The sequence below is a fragment of the Phoenix dactylifera genome, chromosome 2, assembly GCF_009389715.1.
Source record: "Phoenix dactylifera cultivar Barhee BC4 chromosome 2, palm_55x_up_171113_PBpolish2nd_filt_p, whole genome shotgun sequence".
In the NCBI taxonomy this organism is placed as follows: domain Eukaryota; kingdom Viridiplantae; phylum Streptophyta; class Magnoliopsida; order Arecales; family Arecaceae; genus Phoenix; species Phoenix dactylifera.
In genome coordinates this window covers 21,938,972-21,962,244 of record NC_052393.1, presented here as the reverse complement: position 1 = coordinate 21,962,244, position 23,273 = coordinate 21,938,972, and the positions used below count along the sequence as shown (strand labels likewise).

General features: G+C 38.1%; 1 protein-coding gene across 3 annotated transcripts in view; it reads left to right on the top strand.

Moving 5' to 3' along the window:
- The first annotated feature begins 2,583 nt into the window (after positions 1-2,583).
- Positions 2,584-23,273, top strand: part of LOC103716995 (syndetin-like) — a 56,013-nt gene continuing 35,323 nt past the window's right edge. The window contains exons 1-6 of one of the 3 annotated variants that reach the window (XM_039123662.1): positions 2,584-3,211; positions 9,259-9,426; positions 12,058-12,132; positions 12,621-12,699; positions 18,409-18,473; positions 18,638-18,727. In XM_039123662.1, coding sequence (XP_038979590.1) covers positions 3,002-3,211; positions 9,259-9,426; positions 12,058-12,132; positions 12,621-12,699; positions 18,409-18,473; positions 18,638-18,727 — 687 coding nt within the window. In that variant the 5' untranslated portion in view covers positions 2,584-3,001. The remainder of the gene's footprint in view (positions 3,212-9,258; positions 9,427-12,057; positions 12,133-12,620; positions 12,700-18,408; positions 18,474-18,637; positions 18,728-23,273) is intronic. The other 2 variants (XM_017845175.3, XM_039123661.1) reach the window with 2 other exon arrangements.

Sequence of the window (23,273 nt, the reverse complement as noted above, 5' to 3'; positions counted from 1 at the left end):
AAGGTCAAAGAAAAAGCTTGGGATTGATGGCTCAAACTTGGGTAAATTCGAAGGGAAGGAAATGGAATCTTAAATAGCTGATCCCCAGCCTTATCTGACCAGTCCCCGAATCACGATGAACTCTCTAGCTCATCGCGATCAGGGAGGAAGAAGACTTTGGCCGGAGTCGTCCTCCCCTACCCTCACGTGCTGTGCACGTGTAGTGGCCCAAATGTGGCTGGCCGGTCAAGTGGACTGGGCCCACTCCATAGGGTTTCAGAATTGTAGTCGGGCGGTAAGATGAATACATGGATGATTCCTAGTATATTTGGCAGCTGCATTGCATGTAGAATGAAATAGAATTCAAATTATTCAAAATAAATTTTTTGAGCAAAGTTAATTATGAGAGAGATGAATGGTTAATTCGAAAGAGAATTTTTTCCAAATTTTATTATGATAGTGGATCCTTGAGCCTATCTTTGCACAATTCCATTACTCTTTAGGAGGCATCCACCTTAGATAAACTACCGACCTTGCAGTATTCTGCCCCCTTGAATGTTCGGTGTGACGGTTAGGCATTTTTAGATGAAAGAGTGGTTTTTCAGGATTGGTCAAGGTTGTCACTGCGAAGCTATAAGAAATTTTTTTCTCAACTTTTCTAGTATTTTAAGGAAGGGAGGGCTAGCTAGTTCAATCAAAAAATAAAAAAATAGAGAAAATAGATGATTAGTTAAGAATCAACTTTTTTTTTTTGTTTGTTTGTTTCTTTGCTATTCTTGTTATGAGTTGGAATCTAGTTTGAAATCTGACTTTCCTATGTTAATTTCCCATATATCATTTGATTCCACTCTTTTTTTTGGTTTAATATTATCACTCGCTTGAGTCCTAGTTGAATTCAAATTAACATAAATTTATTTCTTCTCACCCTTTAGGCTGTGTGTGTGTGTGTGAGAGAGAGAGAGAGAGAGAGAGAGAGGAAAGGATTGAAAGCCTTCATTGAAACAAAAATCACCTCTTTCATCCCTCCCTCTCTCTCTTCCCCTTCTTCTCCGTCCTTTCCTTCCTCCCTCCCTCCCTCTCTTTCTCACTCCTCTCTCTCCCCTTCCCTCTTTGGCTCTTTCTTTGTAGGTATGTCTTAGAATAGCACGATATGGATCATACCATGCCGAACCAATTGTTAGCCAGAATCTTGCTTTTAGGAGGTAGAATGAGAGTCCAGTTTTTTGTACTGGGAAGAGCATGAGTAGATGAGTTCCACAAGTGATCTAACAAGTAAAAGAAGTTGAGCCAATTCTTAGTGAAAGTCCACTCCCAATTGACGGTCCTTTTCCCTAGCTAGTCTCTTCTTCTTTGATGTTTTCTCCAACTACTATAATCCTGTAAAACTTAGGGGTGGCATTTTTTAACCTGGTATATTTACCTGACCTAGATTCAGCCCACTTAACCTGATCCGTTGAGTTTGTGGTTTGGGTATGGGTCAGCAATCCCGTTTAAGCAGGTCAAGTTAGGTTGGGCTAGGTCCCTCAACACAGCAGATCCTAGAGGAGTATTATATATATATATATATATATATATATATATATATATATATATATATATATATATATATATATATTGGTAATTATATGAGTTATTAGGCCATTTATGTAACGATTTAGAAATAAAATGAGAGATGGGTTATTGCACAAATATTCCAAAAGCGTACAAAAATAGCATACTCATTTAATATATAGCCCCAGATTGAATGGGGTTGGGCCTAAAGTGGGTCAATGGGTTGTTTTGTGTTAGCGGTGGCTGCGGTTAGTATTCAGGTCATCTGGGCTTGAATATATGGGATCAACTCAAATCCAAACTTTGACCAGACCTGTTGATTGCCACTTATTATAACATGAGGACTTTTGCATTCAACATAGCAATCTTTTTTTCAAAAATAATTGATATCTAGGACAAGGATAATGGAAATTAGATTTGCCTTTCTAAGGGAACGATAAAGTATAGATAGACTCAGACTACCTCTTTATAGTAAGCACGGAGGCATGCATCCACCTTTCTATATAATGTTATTAGTATAGGAGGTGGACGAGCTCAAGATCTAATAAACGACCTAACATCCAAATTCACCACCAAGATCTTCCTATTGAAAACCCTTGTAGGTTGGGTTAGGTTCGTGTCAGGCCATCTGAGCCTAATATACGAGGTCAACTTGATCCAAACCCATTGATTGCAACCCCTAGTATAATATGAAGGTTTTCGCATTCAAAAGAGCAATCTTTTTTCCAAAACAAAATTGACATCTAGGACAAAGATAATGGAAATTACACTCACCTCCCTTAGATAATCACAAAGTATAGTTGACTCGGCCTTCCTCTTTGCAGCAAGCATGGAGCCACGTATCCATCGATCTTTGTAGCGTTATCAGTATAGTAGATGGGCAAGCTCGAGATATAATTAATGACCCAATATCAGAATCTTCCTATCTAAAAACCTTGGCAAGAATTTTAGCCCTCAAATGCAACCGCAAACGTTGCAAGGCCCGTGAGGACAAATTGACGGAGCCACATCCGAAGTAGTTACCGGTTTAGCTCAAGATGATCATCATGGTTCCGGTAGAACCTAGGCTCTCTACTCGGAGCCCAGCCGCCGTGACCCGACACTGCGTCCCCCCTCCGTGCCATCCATCCGTCCGCTCAAAAGGCCAAGAAATAACCCGAGGCTTCGTCCACGTAGGGGAGAAAAAAAAACCCACCGCGCTCTTCCCAAGTCTCTCCGGCGCTGCAAGGAACCAAACCAAACAGCCAGCAGTCTCCATCGCTTCCGTTTCAACCCTGTTCTCCCTCTGATCTCCGGCGTCGAACACCTAAGTCCCCGCTCCTCCCCGACCCCGATCCGATCGCCGGCGAAAGCCCCGCGGAGAAAGACGGCGGGCCTCCGAACCCTCGCGCGCCTCGGCGTCGTCGTCATCCTCTGATGGGAGGCGGGAGAGGCGGTGGCGTGGCTGATCTCGCCGGATGTGGGAGCTGAGATGCAGCGGGATACGTCGGGAATCCCCTCGTTCCTCGACGGCGGCCGTCCCACCCAGGAGTTCGAGAGCCCGGGCCCCCTACTGTTTCTTTCCTTGCTCTTCCTCCAGGGCGGAGGGATGGATCTGTCCCGGGTCGGCGAGAAGCTCCTCAGCTCCGTTCGCTCGGCCAGATCTCTGGGTCTCCTGCCCCCGGCGTCCGATCGTCCGGAGGTAAGCTGCTTCTTGCTCCGTTGCTTTGGTATTTGTTTCGTTCTTGATCGGGTTATATGCGCAGTAGTGAGGATCTCGGCTTGGTCTTTACTCACGAGTCAGAGTGGGGCTTGTTTCTCAAAATTTCTAACCTTTTGGAAAACTAGTTCTCGGTAAAAGAAAAATCTGGTTCTTTATGGAGTGATATACCCTAAATTGATACAAAAATCTTTGCTCGATGAGCCATGGCGCAGTTTAATGTTGGGGGATCTGGTCCCCAATAATTCATGTTCCAGTAATCCCGTGTTAAGCATCTCAAGTGTGCATCAGGAAGACCACTTACCACTTCTATGTGCATTTATCTGCCAGGGGTTGGCCGCTAACTAGATTCATAGGATCACTTAAAAAATTCAAGAAATTGACAGTGAAAAAATTAGACACTTGATACTTGCTGTTGATAGCATGATATTGCATAATCATTGGTATTGGAGCCATCAACTGCTGAAAGCATTGTATCTTGTTAAGCAAGGACCAATGTTAAAGTATCGACCTTAGATGACTTCCTTAATCATCAGCATCAATAGTTTTCCATGCATCAGATTGTCATTCCTTGAGCTCTTCCTATATTCGCCCAGATTGCTTAACCCTCACTAACTAACACATTAAGAGCGTGCATTTGTTGGTTATGGATTTGGTGGACTGCACAGTTTAGAGTCCTTCTTGTACACTTGAGCAGGGGTTGCCATTTTAGTTTCTTTGAACAAGCAAATAATGGGCAGGGTAGCAAACCTTCTGTTCTGTTTCAGGGGAAAAAGAAGGGTGATTTGCCAGGATTTTGTCTCTTCCCATCTTCATCCAATTTAACAAGAGGGGATGGTAATGGCCATAAAATAGAGCCTGAGCAGCTGGAGGATTGAAACATCTCTGACGCATTCAAGTTTTGGGGATTTTCTAGTTTGTCAGGCTCGGGGTGGGGGTGGGGGTGGGGTGGAGGGAGGACAAGTAGATCAGTGCCCCCCTAGATGAAGAAAACTTGTAAATAGTCTTGTTAATCTAATGTGCCATACTTGCAAAGAATCTTTATTGTTTGGTGGAAGGAGGTAGGCGTTGAGGTTTACCTTTCCTTTTTTTTTCTTTTTTCCCCTTGAGGTGACTGATAAGTGGAAAACTGCTACCTTGATGAGGAGAAGCTTAGGGAGTTGAACAATTTTGGAGGCAACTTTAGTGGGAATGTGGCTGCAATGCACTTGGTTATTTAAGTTTGCCAAGACAAAGGAGGTGTTTTGTTGCAGTCATAAACATCTTTATAAAGTTTTTGGAGTTTTTTTTATATATTTTGTTTTATTTTATTCTTTGTTGGGGGGGGGGTGTTATGCAAAAGAATTGGGGAAAAGTGTTAGTGAGGGAAGGGGCGTGTTGGGTGTTGGATTCATAGATGATGGTAGATGATGCAAAATCAAAGAAGGTCCTTCTAAGTTTGCTCCATTTAGGTGAGATTCTCATACCATGGTCTCCACCCATGTACTAGAAACATCATCAAGTATTCTCAAGTGTTATTAGGAAACCAAGGTTTATAGATTAACCAATTGAAATAGTACAAGTCTTGCCTTTGTGAGTATTTGTACTGTATTTGATGCTAAAGAGGTGCTCCATGAGGTCATGAGACCTATGGGAGAGCAAGAAAGGAACAATGCTCCAATGCGGAAGGAGGACAAAGACAATAGGCGCCAAGTAACGAGAATCTCTCTACTAAAACCGGTGAGGGACAAAAAGCTAAGGTAGGTATATGAACTTATGGGAGGGGCTTGATAGTTGAGCGTGAAACAAGCAAGTAAATATTGTTATTTGTCCATTTATTAATGGGACACTCTATTTGTGTGAGTATGGTGGACGTGGAATGCTTCAAGAGTTTAGTAAAAGACTGTCAAGAAGCATGCTAATTGGAGAAATTCCTTGGAGTTCATATCAACTGGGGAATGTTAGCATTTTGGTGAAAAGGTCACTCTTAGTAAGCAGAAACTTCTACCTAGGGTAGCATAAACACTTTGAAGACTTGTCCTTTCACCTGCTTCTGAAGTATTTCCTTGTCCTTCTTTCTAAAGATCCAATTCCAATTTATTGTATCCACACCCAAGTCCACTCCCCCAGCTGCTCCCTCTTTTGACAAGGGTCACCATTAGACTTGGACTTCAAAGGGAGATTCAAGTGGTTTATGGATATCGGAGGAAAAAATGGTGGGTCAGAAGAGCGAATTTATTAAAGAGTAGGGGTGGCCAAAGGAGTTTGATGCATTTGAGGAGAATTTCTTGGAGGTTGGTGAGTGGATAATAGGTGATAGTGAATTCGACATTGCTATGCTATCCCTTTCGCTTGAAATGGAACTGGATGGAATGCTTGATAGAGATTGGGTGATGTCGAGGATGCTGATAAAATTCCAAAAGGTTGAGACTTGATATTTGAAATGGAGTTAACACCTTAAAAGGATAGAGCCTCGTTGATCCAAGATGGCTGGATTTGATCCTAGAGGTGCCAACGGTATAATATATCATTCACCCAATCACCCTTGATTTTAGGCCTGGACACTTATACTTGAATGCCGAGAGTGAGCATGCTGATGTTAAGAACATGATGAACAAAGCTTGGCAGGAACCAATCAGGGAAAACCTGATGTATATACCTATTAGCAATCTGAAGACTTGAGAATGTCTTTCTTAAGGGCATCAACCAGAACTACTTAGAGCTAGTCTTGAGAATCTCTTAAAGAATAGAGAGCTAACTGTAAAGGTGAGGAATTGAAGATGAAAGATCAATATTATGGTAGAATCTATGCTGCCTCAAAAAGAAAAAATGGACTGGACAACTATAGGACATGACGGCATAATTTACTTTTATAATGTAGTGGGTGCTGATGGGTTGAAAAATCAAAGAAAACCTGCTTTCATAGTGGGAAGGAATAGAAATGCTAATGTCTTTCTCATCTACAAGATGATCTGGAAGATCAAGAGGAGAAAAGGTATTAAGGTAGGGCAAGTTTCTGTCTTAAGATGGATATTAGTATGGCTTATGATAGTGTAGACAAAGGATTCAATGCTGGAGATGCTAAGAAAACGAATTTCCCATAATAATGGATCACGTGGGCACTAGAAAGCATTGGGATACCTTCTTTTCGAATATGCTAACTTGTGTAGTTGGGAAATTCTTCAATGTTAAATGTGGTTGGGGATAGGAGGACTCAATCACCCTAAACCTTTTCACTGTTGCAATGTGTTTTTCAAAAATAGATGAGCTTGATTAAGGTTACTTCATGGTGCTGAAACATCAGAATAGCTATGCAATTTGTATTTTGACATTCACTTGTGATGTCTTGATTCTTGTGTAAGGTGACAGCAAAACCTTAAATAGCTTGGAGGAAATTTTAGATGCTTAGATGAAGCAGTAAGCTGAGACTTAGTAAATAGATGCTGGGATATACTAGTAACAGAATAGGCAAAGAACTTGAGATTCTTATTTGGAAATAGATGCTGAATCATAATTGGTTTTTAGGATATACTAGTAATAGAATAGGCAAAGAACTTGAGATTCTTATTTGGGATAGGACACTATTTCGGGGTCCCTCTTTCATCAAGATGCTTGACAAGAAGAGTTGTTCAACCTTGGTGAAGCTAATTAAACCATGATTCTATCATTTTATATCAGTGGCAGGTAGATCTGTGTTTGTAAAATATGAGTGCTATATGGATATCAGATGAGCAAGTTTCTATATCAAAATGGAGTTATTCTTGTTAAATGTGTGTGTGTGTGTGGGGGGGGGGGGGTTGCTCTTTGAATTGAAAGGTAGGTTTGTAAATAAAAGAATAATAAATATTGAGTAGGCTGCTTTCAAAATTTTGGAATCTGGCAACAAAGAACCACGTCTATGGGTTGAACAGGTTCAAAAAAATTATTTTAAAGGTGATATTTGATTTAGACTATCAGAGAGTTGGCTCCTTCATTTGAAAACAATGTTCAGACTGAAATGTTGCTAGCAAATCACTTTAATTATTACGGGATATTGCATCATGGTTGAAGGAAGCAATGTCTCAAATCCCGGTGGGATATCCCGTGGGACACTGAGATGAGGTCCCATCTTGAGTGTTAGGACAGGGTCTTTCCGCTATTGTCCTAACATCCCCATTGGCATGTCTTGGGATATCCCCTGTCCCAATTGTTGGGACAGGGCGGGATGGTGGCGCATACTGTTCCATGGGTAAATTGGGATAGCTTCATCCCACGGGATTTAAAACCTTAGAAGGAAGAGCCTATCATGGACAAAGCCTCTATCTTTGTATGGGATGGTTCCTAAGAGGTCCTTCTCTCAGCTTCATTGACCATGAACCGGGTCTAAAACTTGGTGAGAGTGCATCTACCATCAAACCCCTCCCAAAGATGGATTGTTCTAGGAATTAGAGAATGAAGGTTAGTTTTCACTCACTTTGTTAGGAATATCTTGAAGGTATGAGCAAAGAGGTGGTTCATTGAAGTTCATTCATATGGTATGAGTGGAAAATTCTGAAGCATTTGGTTGCTGTTTGGAGGGGCTTTCATGGAAATTATTTACCTTAAAGGAAGCTTCAGGAGAGGGGATTGCCATGTAATCAAATGAGTACTCTACTGGGCTGATTGTGAGTATTTAGATTACTGACTTTTTAATTTTGCATACAGTAAATGGATGTCGAAGGAGTTAAAATTGCATATAATATGGCAAAGTGTACTGTTTATGTTCTGGTCTGGTGTGCTGGGAACTGCGATGATATGTAAGATTCTTTTGAGGGAAAGCTGAGCAAGATCAAAGGGCTGAGATTGATAGATAGCAAGGTGAGGATGATGAACAAAGCATTATTGAAGGTGTGCCTCCTTTGTGGGAAGTTATGGACAGATGGAAACGAAACAGGAGGAAAGTCTTGGGAGATCATAGTTGAGTAAGGAAGAGATTTAAGGGCACTATTAAAGGCTTGGTTGTCCTGAGCTTCGTGGAATGTGATTTGCATAGTTTTCTACTTTTATGTTGCAAGGCTTGCCATACTGGTCGGAACTCGCATCATCTCTTTGGCAAAGAGAAATTTTAGCATTCAACTATATCCACATTTTCTTTGTTCTTCATGCGCACGCATATGTCCACACATATATGACATATATTATGTATCATATTTGTCTCTTGGCAAGGGGCCAGGCTTACAGCTTGCTGTTAGTGCTTTAGGCTAAACAAAAGGAGGTCGGCCCCCTGACTCCACGCTCATGGCGGCCCATTTTGAAGCAATGGGTGGGTTTCATGTTTGATTAGAGGTAGAGTAGCTGCGCTTTCTCTATGGGGTTTTCTCATATTCAATATGTTTCTAGAGAGAATTCACGAATGCAAAGGGCTTACTCATAACATAAGGAAACTCCATTGAAGATGTCACTCTTTTGATTCGATTCATACAGCACATATGGGAGTTAGGCTTTCTATTGGATAGTGGTAAGGGCACAATTGGGAGGAGGCAAGAAGGAAAGCAAATTCAAAGTGAGCAGGGGACTCACCATGGGGCCAAAGCTGCGGGTTGAATGAAAACCACCATGATGCGTACCGACCGTACCATGACCATATCGGTACTGAATCGATATGCAATACAGAGGACATACCGATACTTGGTATGCTGAATCGGCCTCCATACCGGACGTAATGACATTGTAATAGGATGGTACCCGTATGGGTTCCGGTACTGAGACGGCGAACCTTATGTTGTGTATACTACTAGTACGTGTGACACAAAAATTAATGGAATAAATACTTACTACTTGTTTTCTTACTTCTAGTATATTTAGGTCTTTTCAATTTCTTTTAGTATTTTCCTTAACTTTACTCCAAATATTATTAGCCCCCCCCCCCCCCCCCCCCCCCTCTCCTCCTCTTCCTCCTCCTCCTCCTCGTCCTCCTTGATTTAACTTACATTTTCTTGTAACTTCAGTACATGCATTTTCTCAACTAAGCTGGAGATATACACAAGATAGTTATTTGAGTTGCTTAGCGTGCTTTTTATTCATTGCTGCAGGTTCCAGCTCGGGCAGCAGCTGCTGCTGCTGTTGCTCGTGCCCTTGCTGGACTTCCCCCACATCAAAGGACTATCCTTCCATCAAATTCTGGAGAATTGGTTTCAATCTATAGCAGTAGATCTCAAGATCTAGTTATAGAAGAGCTTGAGGAAGACTTCTATCAAGAGGTTCTGCTTTTCCGAACCATTTTTGCTAGATGATCTGATTTCTAAATAAAGACTGTAGGGAGGCTAACTTTAGATCTTTATATTGTATTTTGATCACTTCCTTTTTTGCCCCCAAACATGACCATATAACTTTTTTTGTATTTGATGAGCTTATATGCTTAAATTGGGAGAGCATGGATAAGTGGATTTGCGAACAGAATCTGGGAAGCAAAGCATCTGCATTAAATAACATTAATAGTCAGAAATTTATTGAAAACACATCATTTGATGGCTAAGTTTTAAAAGAAATACTCATTAATTGTTTTCAGGGAAATGATAAATAGAAATTAGTACAATTGCAAGATAAATGGTAGATTTTGATGTAAATATGGTAATGAGAAAAGAAACCTGATCAAGAAGGTAATGGAAACATTAATAATTTGATTTGGTAGTGAGAGTGAAAATGAAAAATAGGTGTTGTGCAAAAGTTGAATGTTCAAATTAAAGCCACTAAACTATTTGAAAAGATATATAGGTAGTTGATTTCAAAGGAATTGATGCAATGCTGCTTGAAAGGGTTTACAATAAATGTTACAAAAGAGGTGCTGTATATTGACATTCTCCATCCATCATGTTTGCCGTATCGGTCGGTACCAGTGCGTATCAACCGCACTGTACCGATACCAAACCGGTATGCAGTATGGGGAGTGTTCCAAATTTCGGTATATTGAACCAGCCCCGTATTGGATGTACGGACATAGTAAGTTGATGGTACTGTTACGCAGTCTGGTATGGCGGAATTTGATCCATCTAGTATTGGTATTTCGTCACGCTGCAATTATAGAATGCTTGTTCAATGTTTTAATTTGTAGAGGTAGCTGAAAAGATTTCTTTTTTCTTGCTTGTAAGTTGTAACTGTTGGAGATTTAAGCGTTATATCTCCATTTGCAAATAATTTTCTTTTCCTTTTTGCTTTTCCTTCATTTTTGTGCAATCCTTTTTTGGTCAATGTAAATTACGCCATTTTACCTCCATGTTTGATTGCAATCCACCTAGAATGATCTTAATTTTGGTGGTGAATCACAAACATTCAATTTTAGTTTTGTGTGATCTGGTGATGTGTACACATTTATATGTGACAAAATAGGTCGCCCTAGATTCTTAACAGAATCTTCTGTTGCTTTTGCTGAATTCTCTTACATGATTTCATTCTTTTGTTAAATGTGTCCCCTTTTTTGTTGTAAATGTCCTATAATGTTTTTCTGTTAGATAGGCATAGGCACCTGTGGGTACCAGGGTCATTAAAAGCAAAAGATGATTTAAGTACTTATTAAACAAGTACTTTTAAGATTGATAAAGGGAGATCTAGTTGCAATGTTGATAAAGTTTATAAATTTTAATCTTTAGGTTACAGAAAGTCAGTCATGGGCCCCAACTAAAAGGTGCATGAATAGTCTCGAGAATGTAATGATGATACCTCTCAATAACCCTATTTAATGTGTGTGAGACGTCATCATGATGGAGGTAATTTACTGTGTCAAAAGTTCCAGGCTTTAAGGTTAGAGATGCTTGTGTACCATCAGAATGAAAGTACCTGATGGAAATTGCAGAATTGGTTATCGGCGTGAGCATTCTAATATCTATGGCTGGCTACAAGAACAGGGATGATGATGCATGAGGGCACAGGCCTAATTCTAAATTTAAGCATAGAAAAGGTGAGGGGCATGACACCACATAATAGACTGAAAGATGTGGAGGACCTTACTTTATTAGATAAAAGTGGGAATATTAACTTCTTTACTAACCTAGAATTTATAGTTTGATGGGCAAAAGATACATTGCTTAGAATTTAGTATGAAGCAGCATTCAAACTTGAGATACAGAGATATGGCCAGCAGAATACTAGTTTAGTTAGAGGAAAAATAAAATTGGTTCAAAAGATAGAAAGGTAGAGTGTAGATGGAAAGAGACGAACACAAAGATGGCCATTTGAAAATTCCAACTTTCAGTATGGACTTAGGCATTTATTGGATAAAGCCTGAGAATAAGAGAATTAAATTGAGAATAAAGAGATTGACTGACTCTTCGTTTATAAATAACCACAGAACATATTAAATATGTGGAATTGGATTATTTCTAGTGTCTTAAAGAAAATATGGATCCATGTTGGGAGATGGATGAGCATAGTTGTATAATTTTCTGATGCTGACTCTTAGAGTTCTGTAATTTGTCATTCTCCTTTTTGAGGGTTGTGTTTTCTGGTACCCTGCTGTGAGGTGAAATTATAGTTATATGGTCTTTTTTTTCTTTTCTTTTCTTGTGCTTGATGTTTCTTTTTATTCTTGACTTTGTTTTTCAAAGATAATTAAAGAAATCCTATGCTTAGGCACTTAACTTTTCAATATTCTGCTTGTTAGGTTTTTGTGTACTTGTACAAGAGTTACATTGGTTCGTCCTTTCTACCACAATATCTCCATATGGTTTTTGATATTTTTATAATCTTTTGTTAGTGACCACTGCCTTTGTGTAATGCATCAGTATGATATTTCATTGTTTTGTTATATAAGGAAAGACATTACCTCGACGAAGTTGCTATTTGTGTTACCACCACACAATTTTTTAAAGTCAATTCTCATAATCATCTGCTTGCAGGATTTTGATCCAGTGAGGCATATTCTGGAAAATATTCCATCTGAAGAAAACGATGTTACTTATTTTGATCAGAAGGTTAGAATATAGACATATTAAGTTGAATGCTCACACTTCAACCTTATTTTTCATTCATCTATATGGGGTTACTGTTGTTACTTGCCCATCAATTCTCCATGATGTAGATGGCACTTTGTTGATATCTGACCTTTATTGTATAGGATCCCTTTGATTTCCCTGTCAGAGAGTTAAAGTACTACTTTAGGTTTTTCTTCAAAAAGAGACACTTCTGTCTCGGTTGACATTGTGTCATTATCCTTGTAGATTCAGTTGAATATGTTATCATGATATATAAGGTGGTTGTTTAAGTAGTGAAGCATGCACCTCATCTTCCTTTGGCATTTTTCTTTTTTTTTTCCCTCATATTCTAATGTTTTTTGTTGTTCTTTTATACGTAACATGGTTACGAAGAACCAAGCATTCATTATATTTGCTAAAGTCCTATTTTTCAACATTTCTGAAGATGCTTTCATTGTACAAGATCAGTCATTTGTTACTTTCTACAGTCTACTCTTCGATTGGCCCAGCTCGATAGGATAGCAGAACAGTTGTCACAACATGTTATGGAGCACCATGAAGAGATGGGTATGTTTCTAATCTGGAAGCTAGAGCCAAGAATTAAGTATCTGATTAATCTGATTAAGTGAGTGCCTGTTTATGCGATTTTCATGTTTCAGTTGCAAAAGACCCACCTTCAGAGGAATATTTTCTGCAAAATAAAGTCACATTATCACTTAATTAGTTTGTTTTATTTTATTGTGATGTAAGCACCAAATGTATACATTTAATGTGCATTGCAGATTCTTGAACGTTGATTATCTTATGTAGTATATATTTTATTCGTAGAGAATCCTTTTTCTTGTATTAATAAGTGTTGTATGGTGGTTATTCCTGGATCAGTTTATTTGATATTCTGATTTATTCCCTACATGATATTATGCAGCTTTATGTGAACCAAGTAAATCCTGGAGTTTGTATCTTTGTCAGATTTGTAGTTGATCTTGAATAAGAATTTTGTCTGGATTGAAAGAATGCAAAGCTAAAAGATGAATCCATTTTGCAGACTATGCATCTTTTCAATAGTTATCAGATAAATATCGATTTGAAATTTCTAGGACTTTCTGATTAACAGTAAAGTGCCACACTATTCATGATGCTGGTTCCTCAGTCTTGGGGTAAGCTTCGGTGCTGCTAAAGCGAATTAAATTTGTCCAACTAATTGCTGTGAAGTGTGAACTTTGGCATGATAATTACATGATCCAAAAAACAAAAAATCTTTACGATTTTAAATTAATATACACACACATAGATGTGCACTCCCACTCTGTATGTATATTGCATCTATGATTTTTCACAACGCAGCCTTGACTCACTAGAGAAATATTTTTGCATATCTTTTGAATGCTTTCCTTTTTATATTAAAGGAGATAGGAAGAAAATTGATTTGTTTTGTTAATGTTGTTCCCATATATAAGATATGTGTATTGCTGTCACCAAGCCAAGCCGGGATCTGAATCTCTACCCTACAACATATGCAAGAGATGGAGTGGACGGGGCTGGTAATCAATGGGGGGTTTCTTTATGGAACTAGAGATGGAGGATGGGTGTGACATTTCTCTCGTTTGTTTTCTTTTTGATGGAGTCAAATTATTAAAAGTGATATAAGAATAGTTTGGGGGTGCGTAGGTTTTTCTTTGGAGGGGGGCGTGTTGAAAAAGAAATGCATAAAAAAGTGTATTTGAGTTAGGGTTTGTAAGAGATGCTTTAGGGGTGTGATTAGGGATGTGGGGTGGTTAAAGAGTGGAGGTTTTAAGCGTGGGGCAGCATTGTGTGCTTGAGAAGTTTTAAAGAGTATGGAAAGAAAAGAGGGATCTATGTGTATCAAGGAATGCGAAACCATTCCGAACCGTCTAGTTCGGAGCATATGGAGCCGTACCGACGGCGGACCGGGACGGTTCTAGCATTCAAAATGAGAAACCGACAAAGGAGAGGGAGAGAGAGCAAGCAAGAGAAGAAAAGAGAAAAAAAAGTTGCTGACTTCACTTAAAAAATTTTCAAAATAAAAAAAAGGGGGGCATGTCTGACAGAGCCCCTCTTTTGGCCCTTCGAGGCTCTTCGGCGGCTGTCCGCCACCCACCATCTCTCTCCTTCCCTCTCCCTCCCTTCCCCCCTCTCTCTTTTTCTCTCTCCTGTTCTTTCTCTTCCCACCCTCTCTGCTGTGTCGGGCTGTGCTCTGCTGGCCTTCGCTGGTCTTCCTTTCTTTTTCCTTTCTCTCTTTTTCTCTTTCCCATTCTCCTTCTCCCCCGTTCTCTCTGCTGGGTCAGTACAGGCCCGACATGAAACAACATGGGGCGTACCACACCTTGCCACTGGCCAACTGGTACATGCTCTGGTATTGGCACAACGATCCTTCATATATATTAAATTCTTCAAGCATTCTGCTTCAAAGGACTATAGCTTAATCATAACCAGCAAACTATGTAATCATCAATGTAACACAATGTAGACTGTGCCACCCTTTTTTTCCATGTGAATTACATGCTTAGCTAAAGCTGCTCCTATAATCTAATCGATGCTTGGTGGTTCTTGAGGCATTCATTAACCCTCAAAATGTTTATGAAACAAGTTTCAAATAACTCTTTCTGACTACTTGATATAACTATAAAAAAATTGCATAGGAATTTGTACGCAATAAGATCTAATAGAAGGTATCTTAGAAAAGAAAATATGAAAGAAAGAAAAAACATATTCATTGGAAACTATGCTTCTAGAAAGCATGGAAATGTCCCAATTCGTATTGTTATTAGGTCGGTTGGAGGCATAATTTGAACTATTTTTGGAAGAATTATCAAAAGATTTTTTTCCAAATTCATATTAATACTTAAAAATATAAGTTATCAGTGCATAAAATATACTTTATAAAATTTCACATTTTGTTATGCACATGTTCTTTTAGCACTTTTAGATGATGGGCAAACTAACCTTTTTAGATACACAAGTAGAATACATGGCTTGAGATATAAATGAAGAAGTATATTCGAAAATGGGATGTGTGTGCATAAGTATGATACACGACGTAGGTATAAATGAAGCAGAAATATATTTACGAATAGGATGTGTATGCATGCGAGCACATATCTGGTCCTTTGTATGTACGTATGTTATTATAATGCTTATAATCATACTGTTTTTTCTATTGTTTTGCGCAAGTATCTTTATTTTGCTGCTTTAGAAATTGATGAATACATTTTTAATTATGTAGTATCATTCCTTTTCTTCAATAATGCACTTTATTATTTGATAGCATTAGAGTGTCACAATAGAGTGAACCTAATAAAAAGAAGACAACTTCTATATCACCACCAAATTAACATGCTCTTTGAATCTAATCCTTCTTGTCTGTACAATAGCACATATATCTTTATACTTTTGAATCTAGTATATTCTCCGTGTTTCTAAATATTGATATCTTTATATATTTGGCATGGTTGATGAATCAAATTTTTTATTTATATAGCATATAGTATACATTACCACACTAAGCTTGCATCCTTTTTGTGCCTATTTGATGCACAGGCCAAAAAGCTCCTAAGTATTTTTTGTATGTGTGGATCCTCAAATTAAAGTGTCTATCATTGTAATGTATTAATTGGATTAGGGCTTTAATCCTGCTAGTAGCTATTTTTTTTAATTTGACGACACACACTCATACATGTAGAAAATAATATATGAGCTAGAATTCTATTAATACAATTTGAGTCTAAATCCTGTAACTGCAAGTTATATTTGAGCTATTAAGATATAGGGTCCTCAGAGTTGTTCATGATTCACAACATTTAAAATGCCTAAAAGTCAGAGTTAAATGTTAGGAGGTTTTTTTACTTTGGATCAAGTAGTCATTAAACGAATGGTACAGATCGTGATAGGTTAAAATTCTACATGATGGGCCACCAAAACATGTATGGTTGGAAATTCTTGGATTCTTGTAAACCAACTTTATAACAATTAATTTACCTTACATAAAAATATATTCATTTGTATTTTCATCTGATGTTTAAATAATAAACTCCAAATGAAAATTATTATATGGTTTTTAAGTGCTTTAAATGGTGTAGAGCATGATCCATACATTGTCATCTAAATTCTAATGGCTTATCATGTAACTGACAGTAGTTACTTCATGAAGAATTCTAGATTGATTCTCTCTCTCTCACATACATACACAAACAAATACACACACCCCCTTTGCAGACACCACGTACTCATGGTGAAACCTGCATAATATAAGCATGTATGTTACATATGAAATTACGAATACATTTGAACGCATATGTACATATGCATTCATATGCACAATTTTCATGCAGAAATATATGCTGGTACATGTACAGATATATGACACATGCACATACTTTTAGATGCACACATTTTTAAATATTACATAGTTGTATTTTTGTGTATTAGAACACCAGTCATGAAAAAAAATTCTCATGCATACAAATATATGTAAATGCACACTTACATGCAGATATACAGAATATTCATAAATGTACATAGAGATTAAGCATATATATATATTTGCATGTATATTTGGATGTATGGCTGTGCATGGGATGGCTTTCATGTGCATGAGGTATGTTTTTCAATCAAATTAAAATTTCTCTGTTTATTGGTTTTTCTATAAATTTTTTTCTTAAGTTTACACTAGGTAAGTGAAGTATCTGATTATACGGCTTTCTGAAGACATATTACTGTTACTCATGACATTTCATATTCGTGAATTTTCTTGAGAATTATCTTAATTTATTCTATTCATCTGTATTCTCTTAATCTTAAAAGTTAAAATTCTAAGTTTCCACTTTTGTTATCCAAATTTTCTTGGATTCCTCTTGAACTTTTGCCAAATTATTGATGCTTGCAATTTCAAATCCCATATCTTTCTAGGTTACGAGTGATGTAACTTTGTCCTAGTTGAGAATTGCATGTTGGCTATTCAAATCCATGATCCTCATTGTTCATCATATTCAAGAACCCTTAAAATCATGTTTCTAAGACTGGTTGGAAAGTATGGCATGACATGATATATATGGTGCCATGCCTTATTGGTATATGACATTGGCATGGATTGACCAAGGTTTGCAATCTTTGTATTGGACCTTTTACTAGTACCCAATTGGTACACCCTGACTGAGTGTCAGTATGGTACATATCCTAGTACTGACATCCGGTACAAGGTCTGTATCAAGTCTTTTAAGTGCTACTGATATAGTATGGTACTGCTTGCATCGGCTATGTAGTCTGGTATGGATACAGCATGCAGCATGCCAGCACCATTCTTGTATATCAACAATATGTGATATTTCTCTCCTTGCTTACATATGAACTAGAACTCAGCTGTCTAGGATACTTCTAGACCATCATCAAACCAAATTAGCCATGACTGACAGTTATATCTACTTCAACCATCAACATGAGATGGCCATTTTTTAACTCTATTATGTTGTTTTATTTTCTGAGAAGCCGAATAAGCCTTTGTAATTTTCTGCTTTTCTTAAGCCTTTTAACAACAAAATTGCTATAATTAAGCCACATCCTCAATATGCTCTTCAAGTAATTTTTCTTTAGAATCTTAGTTTTGTAATGGTACTCTTGAATGTTTACTCATTTTACTTAACATACTTTTATTTCCATTTCTTTAAGGACCGATTTGGTTCGCTTGAAGAATTTCCCCTCATTGGAGTGTTTTTCCTAGGAAGCTGATGCCTGGTGTATGATGTCTAGGAAAGTGGGTTTTGCATTGTTGATAGACCATGGAAAAGTGGCACATACCAAAGTGGCTTATGTTTGGTTGACCATCTACTTTTCTGAGAAAGTTGTGTAGAATACTTGTTATGCTTTTAATAAAAAAAAAGATCTTACCCCATTCTATCTAAAAGCGTAAGGGCACTTTTGGAAAAAATATCTTATTTTTCAGCCGGTGGGAATTGGACTTTCCCATGCCCCACATTGGTTTTTCTTTTTCATGAAATATCAGAATCTTATTCCTATAGGCAAGCTACTTCTCCATCTCTCTCCTTTGAAAACTCTAACCAAACATAAGTCATTTCTCTATTTTCCTGTTGATCACACTTTTTCTCCTCTTTCCGTGAACCAAACGAGTCCTAAATTAAACATCAAGTTTTGTTACATATTTGATGTCATCAATTTTTTTTTATAGTTATATTATGTACTATGATTTTCAATATGCAACTTTGAATGTAACATTTGATTATAATGTGTTTCTTTAATGGTCAGTGAAGGGGATGCAGTTGGTCATGGAGTTGGAGCAAGATTTGAAAGTTGCCAATGTCATCTGCATGGTATGGTTAGTTAGCATAATGTTCTTAACACTGAGAATTACATTCTGGAGAAGTGCTGACTCAATCATTAAATACATTTTTACCATTCTTGCTTTGACATTTTGAATAATTTAATTCTCCTTCTGTTACCCCCTCCAATGTAATTGTCATGGTCCAACTTGTAGAATGGGAGAAGACATATAGCCTTGTCGATGCAAGAGGTTTCAAGGGATCTTGTTGTGAACTCACATTCAAAAAAGAAACAAGCTCTATTGGTAACTATATGATCTCAATCTTCATATTGCTTTGTTTGGTACTATTTTTTCCTTGGATAGCATCGAAAATTCTAACTATTTGCTTGTTAATTCTATGTATAGTGCTTTACAAAGTATTATTTCTATTACTTATTCGCAACATTCTACCAAATTGATATGGATTATGCCCAACAAGCAACTTATGTATAACTAGTAATAGGATTCTGCCAAATCCTATTACTAGTTTCTTTGACATCACGTGATTACCTTATGTTTGAAACATAGCATCGGCTATTGCAAAGACTTATTTTGAGGTACATTTATATCTTAACTTACATAGGATTGTACTGAAAACCTTATTCCATTTTTATGATTCGCTATATGAACTCAACTTCACTGCGCAACACTTCCTATTATGGGCTAAATCTTTAAAGAATGCCAGGCTTTTCAAGCCCCTCACAGGTTTAATCCTTGTTTTCCTATGTCTCCCTTATCATAACTAGATCTTTTTGTGTAACTTGACTTTTTCCTATTATATTCATAGACAAGGCTCGCCATCTCGGTACCGGATCCTGTACCAGTGCCACACTAGTATAGTATCGGTATGGTATGGTACAAAGTTTTTTCAGTGTACCGAGTGTCGGTACGCCATCTGTACCGGATACCGGTACCGAACCGGTATGGTACGCTCCGTACAGTCTGGTTCGGGCCGGAACGGCAACCATGTTCATGGAGCTCTTTTATTTATGTTGAACATGATGATGCCAATTGAATTTGCTTCTCATCACCAGTCTACTCATGCTTGTTTTAATATTCTGACTAGTTAGTCCTTTCTAGTGGCATGATATCCATAATTGTCAAGCTTGGCTCAGCTTTATGAATCTCCGCTTTCCAATTATTCCTATTTAAGGATTCCTATAATGTTATTTCATGCCTTGACATATTCTTTATTGCAACTTTTACCTATATTAGCTTAGGTCTTCTCCACTTCTCCATAACCAGAACTCCAGCAAAGATCAGGGCACCTTTCCTTGCTATTTTCTCCTCTGATATGTGTTAAAGTGCCCATGCCATTTCAGTTGTTTTTCCATCCCTTCTTTAATTAATGCAACTCCTTTAGCACCTCTACTATACTCATTAGTCATTGTATCCGTCTTAGTTTTACCTCACGTCCATCTCGGCATTCTTGTTCCTATCATATTTAACTTCTTTTCTTCGGCCCTCTTTATTGTCCATCATTTTGAGCTATACAATGGTTACCGCTAAATTTATTAATATCAAATTAAATTGTAAATATAACATTTCTTCTGAGCAATTGTGATTGCATTAATTCCCACCAAGCATGAGAAAGAGAAATAATCAGAATGTTTATTGTCCTTTTTGGCTCAAATAATATTCCCTTTATCATCAAGTGAAACCATGTATCAGCATTTCCTTTTCCTTCTTAAACTTTCTGTATTCAATCGTCTCGTTGTTGATGGAAATAGATGTTTCAGCTATTCTTGATTGCTGTTGTCTCCAAATGAAATTCGTTTTCAAATGGGACTTAGCAATTATTGGTGGGAAACCTATTTGATTTGTAATTTTTGTAGGGTCAGATGACACAGAAGAGTTAAATTATGCCTGCTGACAAATTCTATTATGTTTCAGTGATGTGGTAAAACCAAGGTTTGTCGAATTGGTATTGAGACCCATACTGGTTCGAACCGGATGAAACTGTCTGGTTCTGGCTGGTTTCGGTTGGTTCCGACCACATCTAATCAGGTTTCTGTCCCTAGGGAGCAGGAACCATTTTCTATTGGAGAACCGATCCAGTCGGAGACTGGGTTGGCTCAGTTCGGGTTGAACTGTCTAGTACGGCTCGGTTCAGCAATCCTTGGGTAAAACAGATTTTTTTGTAGCACAAGAACTTCAGATCAGTATTTTGGTAAATTCGGTTATAGTAATTCAGAGAACTCCTCTTGAATAATGCTAAATGGACATACATGATGAATCCAGTATCATTTTTAGTCTTTGAAAGAGATCTCATGATATTGTATTTCTGAAGGTAGTGTATTTTGGTGTATGGGCATTAGAATCCACATTGAGAGTTCTATCAAATTTCTTTCAAACTTCATCTTGTTAACCATGTTATCTATTTTGATTGTTAAGACAAACTGTATATGAAAATATATATCGAGTTGATTGTTAGTGAGGATACCATGTCACACTCCCGATCCGAGATTGCAAGCTGAGGATCTTAGCAACCGCCGCATACTCATAGAAAATTCTTTCCACAAGCATGCAAGATATCTCAACATGATATCATAAACAAGCAACAGAATAAATATAAATAATTAGCGTTCAAACTTTAATTTAAGTAACTAAATCAAAATTAAATATCACACAAAACTAGCAATATTCTAAAGTCTTGCGTCAAACTTTAATAAAAATTCTAATCTAAACTAAAGATGTTAGAATTCTGTTTCTAGTCGCTTTCCCATAACGAATCCCCGAGTCAAGCTAGTTCTCCAAATCTGTAAAACAGTAGAATATAGAATAATGAGCTAGACAACCCAGTAAGCAATGAACACTTTATCTAGATTAATCATATAATAAATTAAATAATCATTTACATAAAATAAGCATTTGGAATGCATTAATTCAAAACCAAATCCAGATATGTAACATTATCAAAATATTGCGCATGCCAAATTCAATTTTTTCCTAAATCGATTTTTGTTCATAATTCCAAATTCTTTCAAAACATCAAGTTTATCTCGTCAACCATGAGCTACGAACCAGATTTTTCTGTGGCAGGGTCATGATACTGCGTATCTTCTTGCGGTGTGCCGTGCAGTATCTTGCAGCAAAGTCCTTCAGGACTGCATATTTGCTTGCGGTATGTTGCGCATCTTCTTGCAACTAACCTTCAGGCTTAATCATGGGCCAATGTATTAGCCGCCATTGGCATGACATAGTCAGGTCGAAAATTCAAAATAATTTTAGGGTTTTATGTTTCAATTCAATAAAAATACCAAAAATTGTGGTATTGAAATCGATCAAGCATAATCCATATCAAGATCATCCATCTTCATAACATTCCAAAATAAAATATATTCAATAACAAAATATTGTTCATCAAATTCATGCATCATGAATACTATGATTCAAAAGTTATCAAAGTAATAATTTATAATTTTGCCGATTAATCTAGAAAAAGTGAAGCATCACTTAACTTGCGTGTGAAACTAAATTGTTGGTCCAATCAATTTCAAAAATCCTCTTAGAGACTAATATTTTAAGAAATTATATTCTCATCAAAATTTCATCATGATTATTCTAAAAATAAAAATTCTAAATCTCCATAGCTTCACAGGGCTGACCAAGTGGGAGTGCCAGACACCCCGATCGGTCCAATCAGGGCGAATTTCATTTGATCATGGTTGAACTAGGGTGTAGATGGTTCAAAAAAAATTGGGGGTGGCCAAATCCAACAATGTCCGGCAAGGGCCAAGGTGGGGGCTAGCATGCGACTCGACGACCATGGATCAAGATATCCTTCACCAGGGTCGATCCAAAATCATTGAGAGGAGTCTTTTACCGAATCCAACAATCCTAGAGAGAAAGCAGAGCGAGAAAGTCTAGGTAGAGAGAAATAAGAGCGAAAAGAGAAAAGAGAGAAGGGGAGAGAATGAAATTTCTCTCTAGTGAAGAGGAGGAGATAGTGGTTGCTGGGGAGGAACTAGAAATTATCGGACCAATGATCGGCCATGTGGACGACGGCCGGTGACCATAGGTGGCTGGCAACGAGTCAACCGCATCAACCGACCAAAATAGGGGTTTCAACCCTTTAAGTCATGGATTTCATGGCATCCCGATGACAAAAACTTCGGCCAAGGCTTCAAGCTACTGTAAGGGCTGGAGGTAGACCTTGATGACGAGTGTCGGTGGCAAAACCAGCCGAAAAAAAGAGGAAAAACGATTGGTTACTGAAATAGAGAAATAGGGCTTCGCCCATGGTATGCTGTACCGGTCGGTACCGAACGTACCGTATCCGTACCGATGGATACCGGTATCGGTACGCCAGTGTCGGTACGTCTAGTGTATCGCATACCGTACCGTACCGACACTCGGTACGCATATGCTAGTGCGGCACCGGTACGGGGTTCGGTACCGGTACGGTGAACCTTGGCTTCGCCCTTTTTGTCGAAATTCGTCGATCACCAGTCAAAATTGGGCTTCCAAGAGCTCTTGAAGGAGAGGAGGGTCAGCTAAAGGATACCAGGTTCTTACCTGGGTTTCAGCAAGGCTTGCGGTGGTGGTGGCAGCTAGCGTTTAAGGAGAAGACCGAGGGAAATCTGGCGATGAATTTCAATCGGGGGCTGGGTTCTTTGGTGGGGTGGAAGAGAGGTTGGGAGCTATTACATAGCCAGTGGAGTTTAAGTTTTCTAGCCTCTGGTGAGATCGGAATGGAGGAGTCCAACTCCACCAAGTCAAATAGGGAGGGCTCTGCCCCTTTTTTTCTGGTTGGGCTGTGCATGCTTTTGGGTCGGTCAAATGGACCAAGCCTAGTTCACTAAGGCTG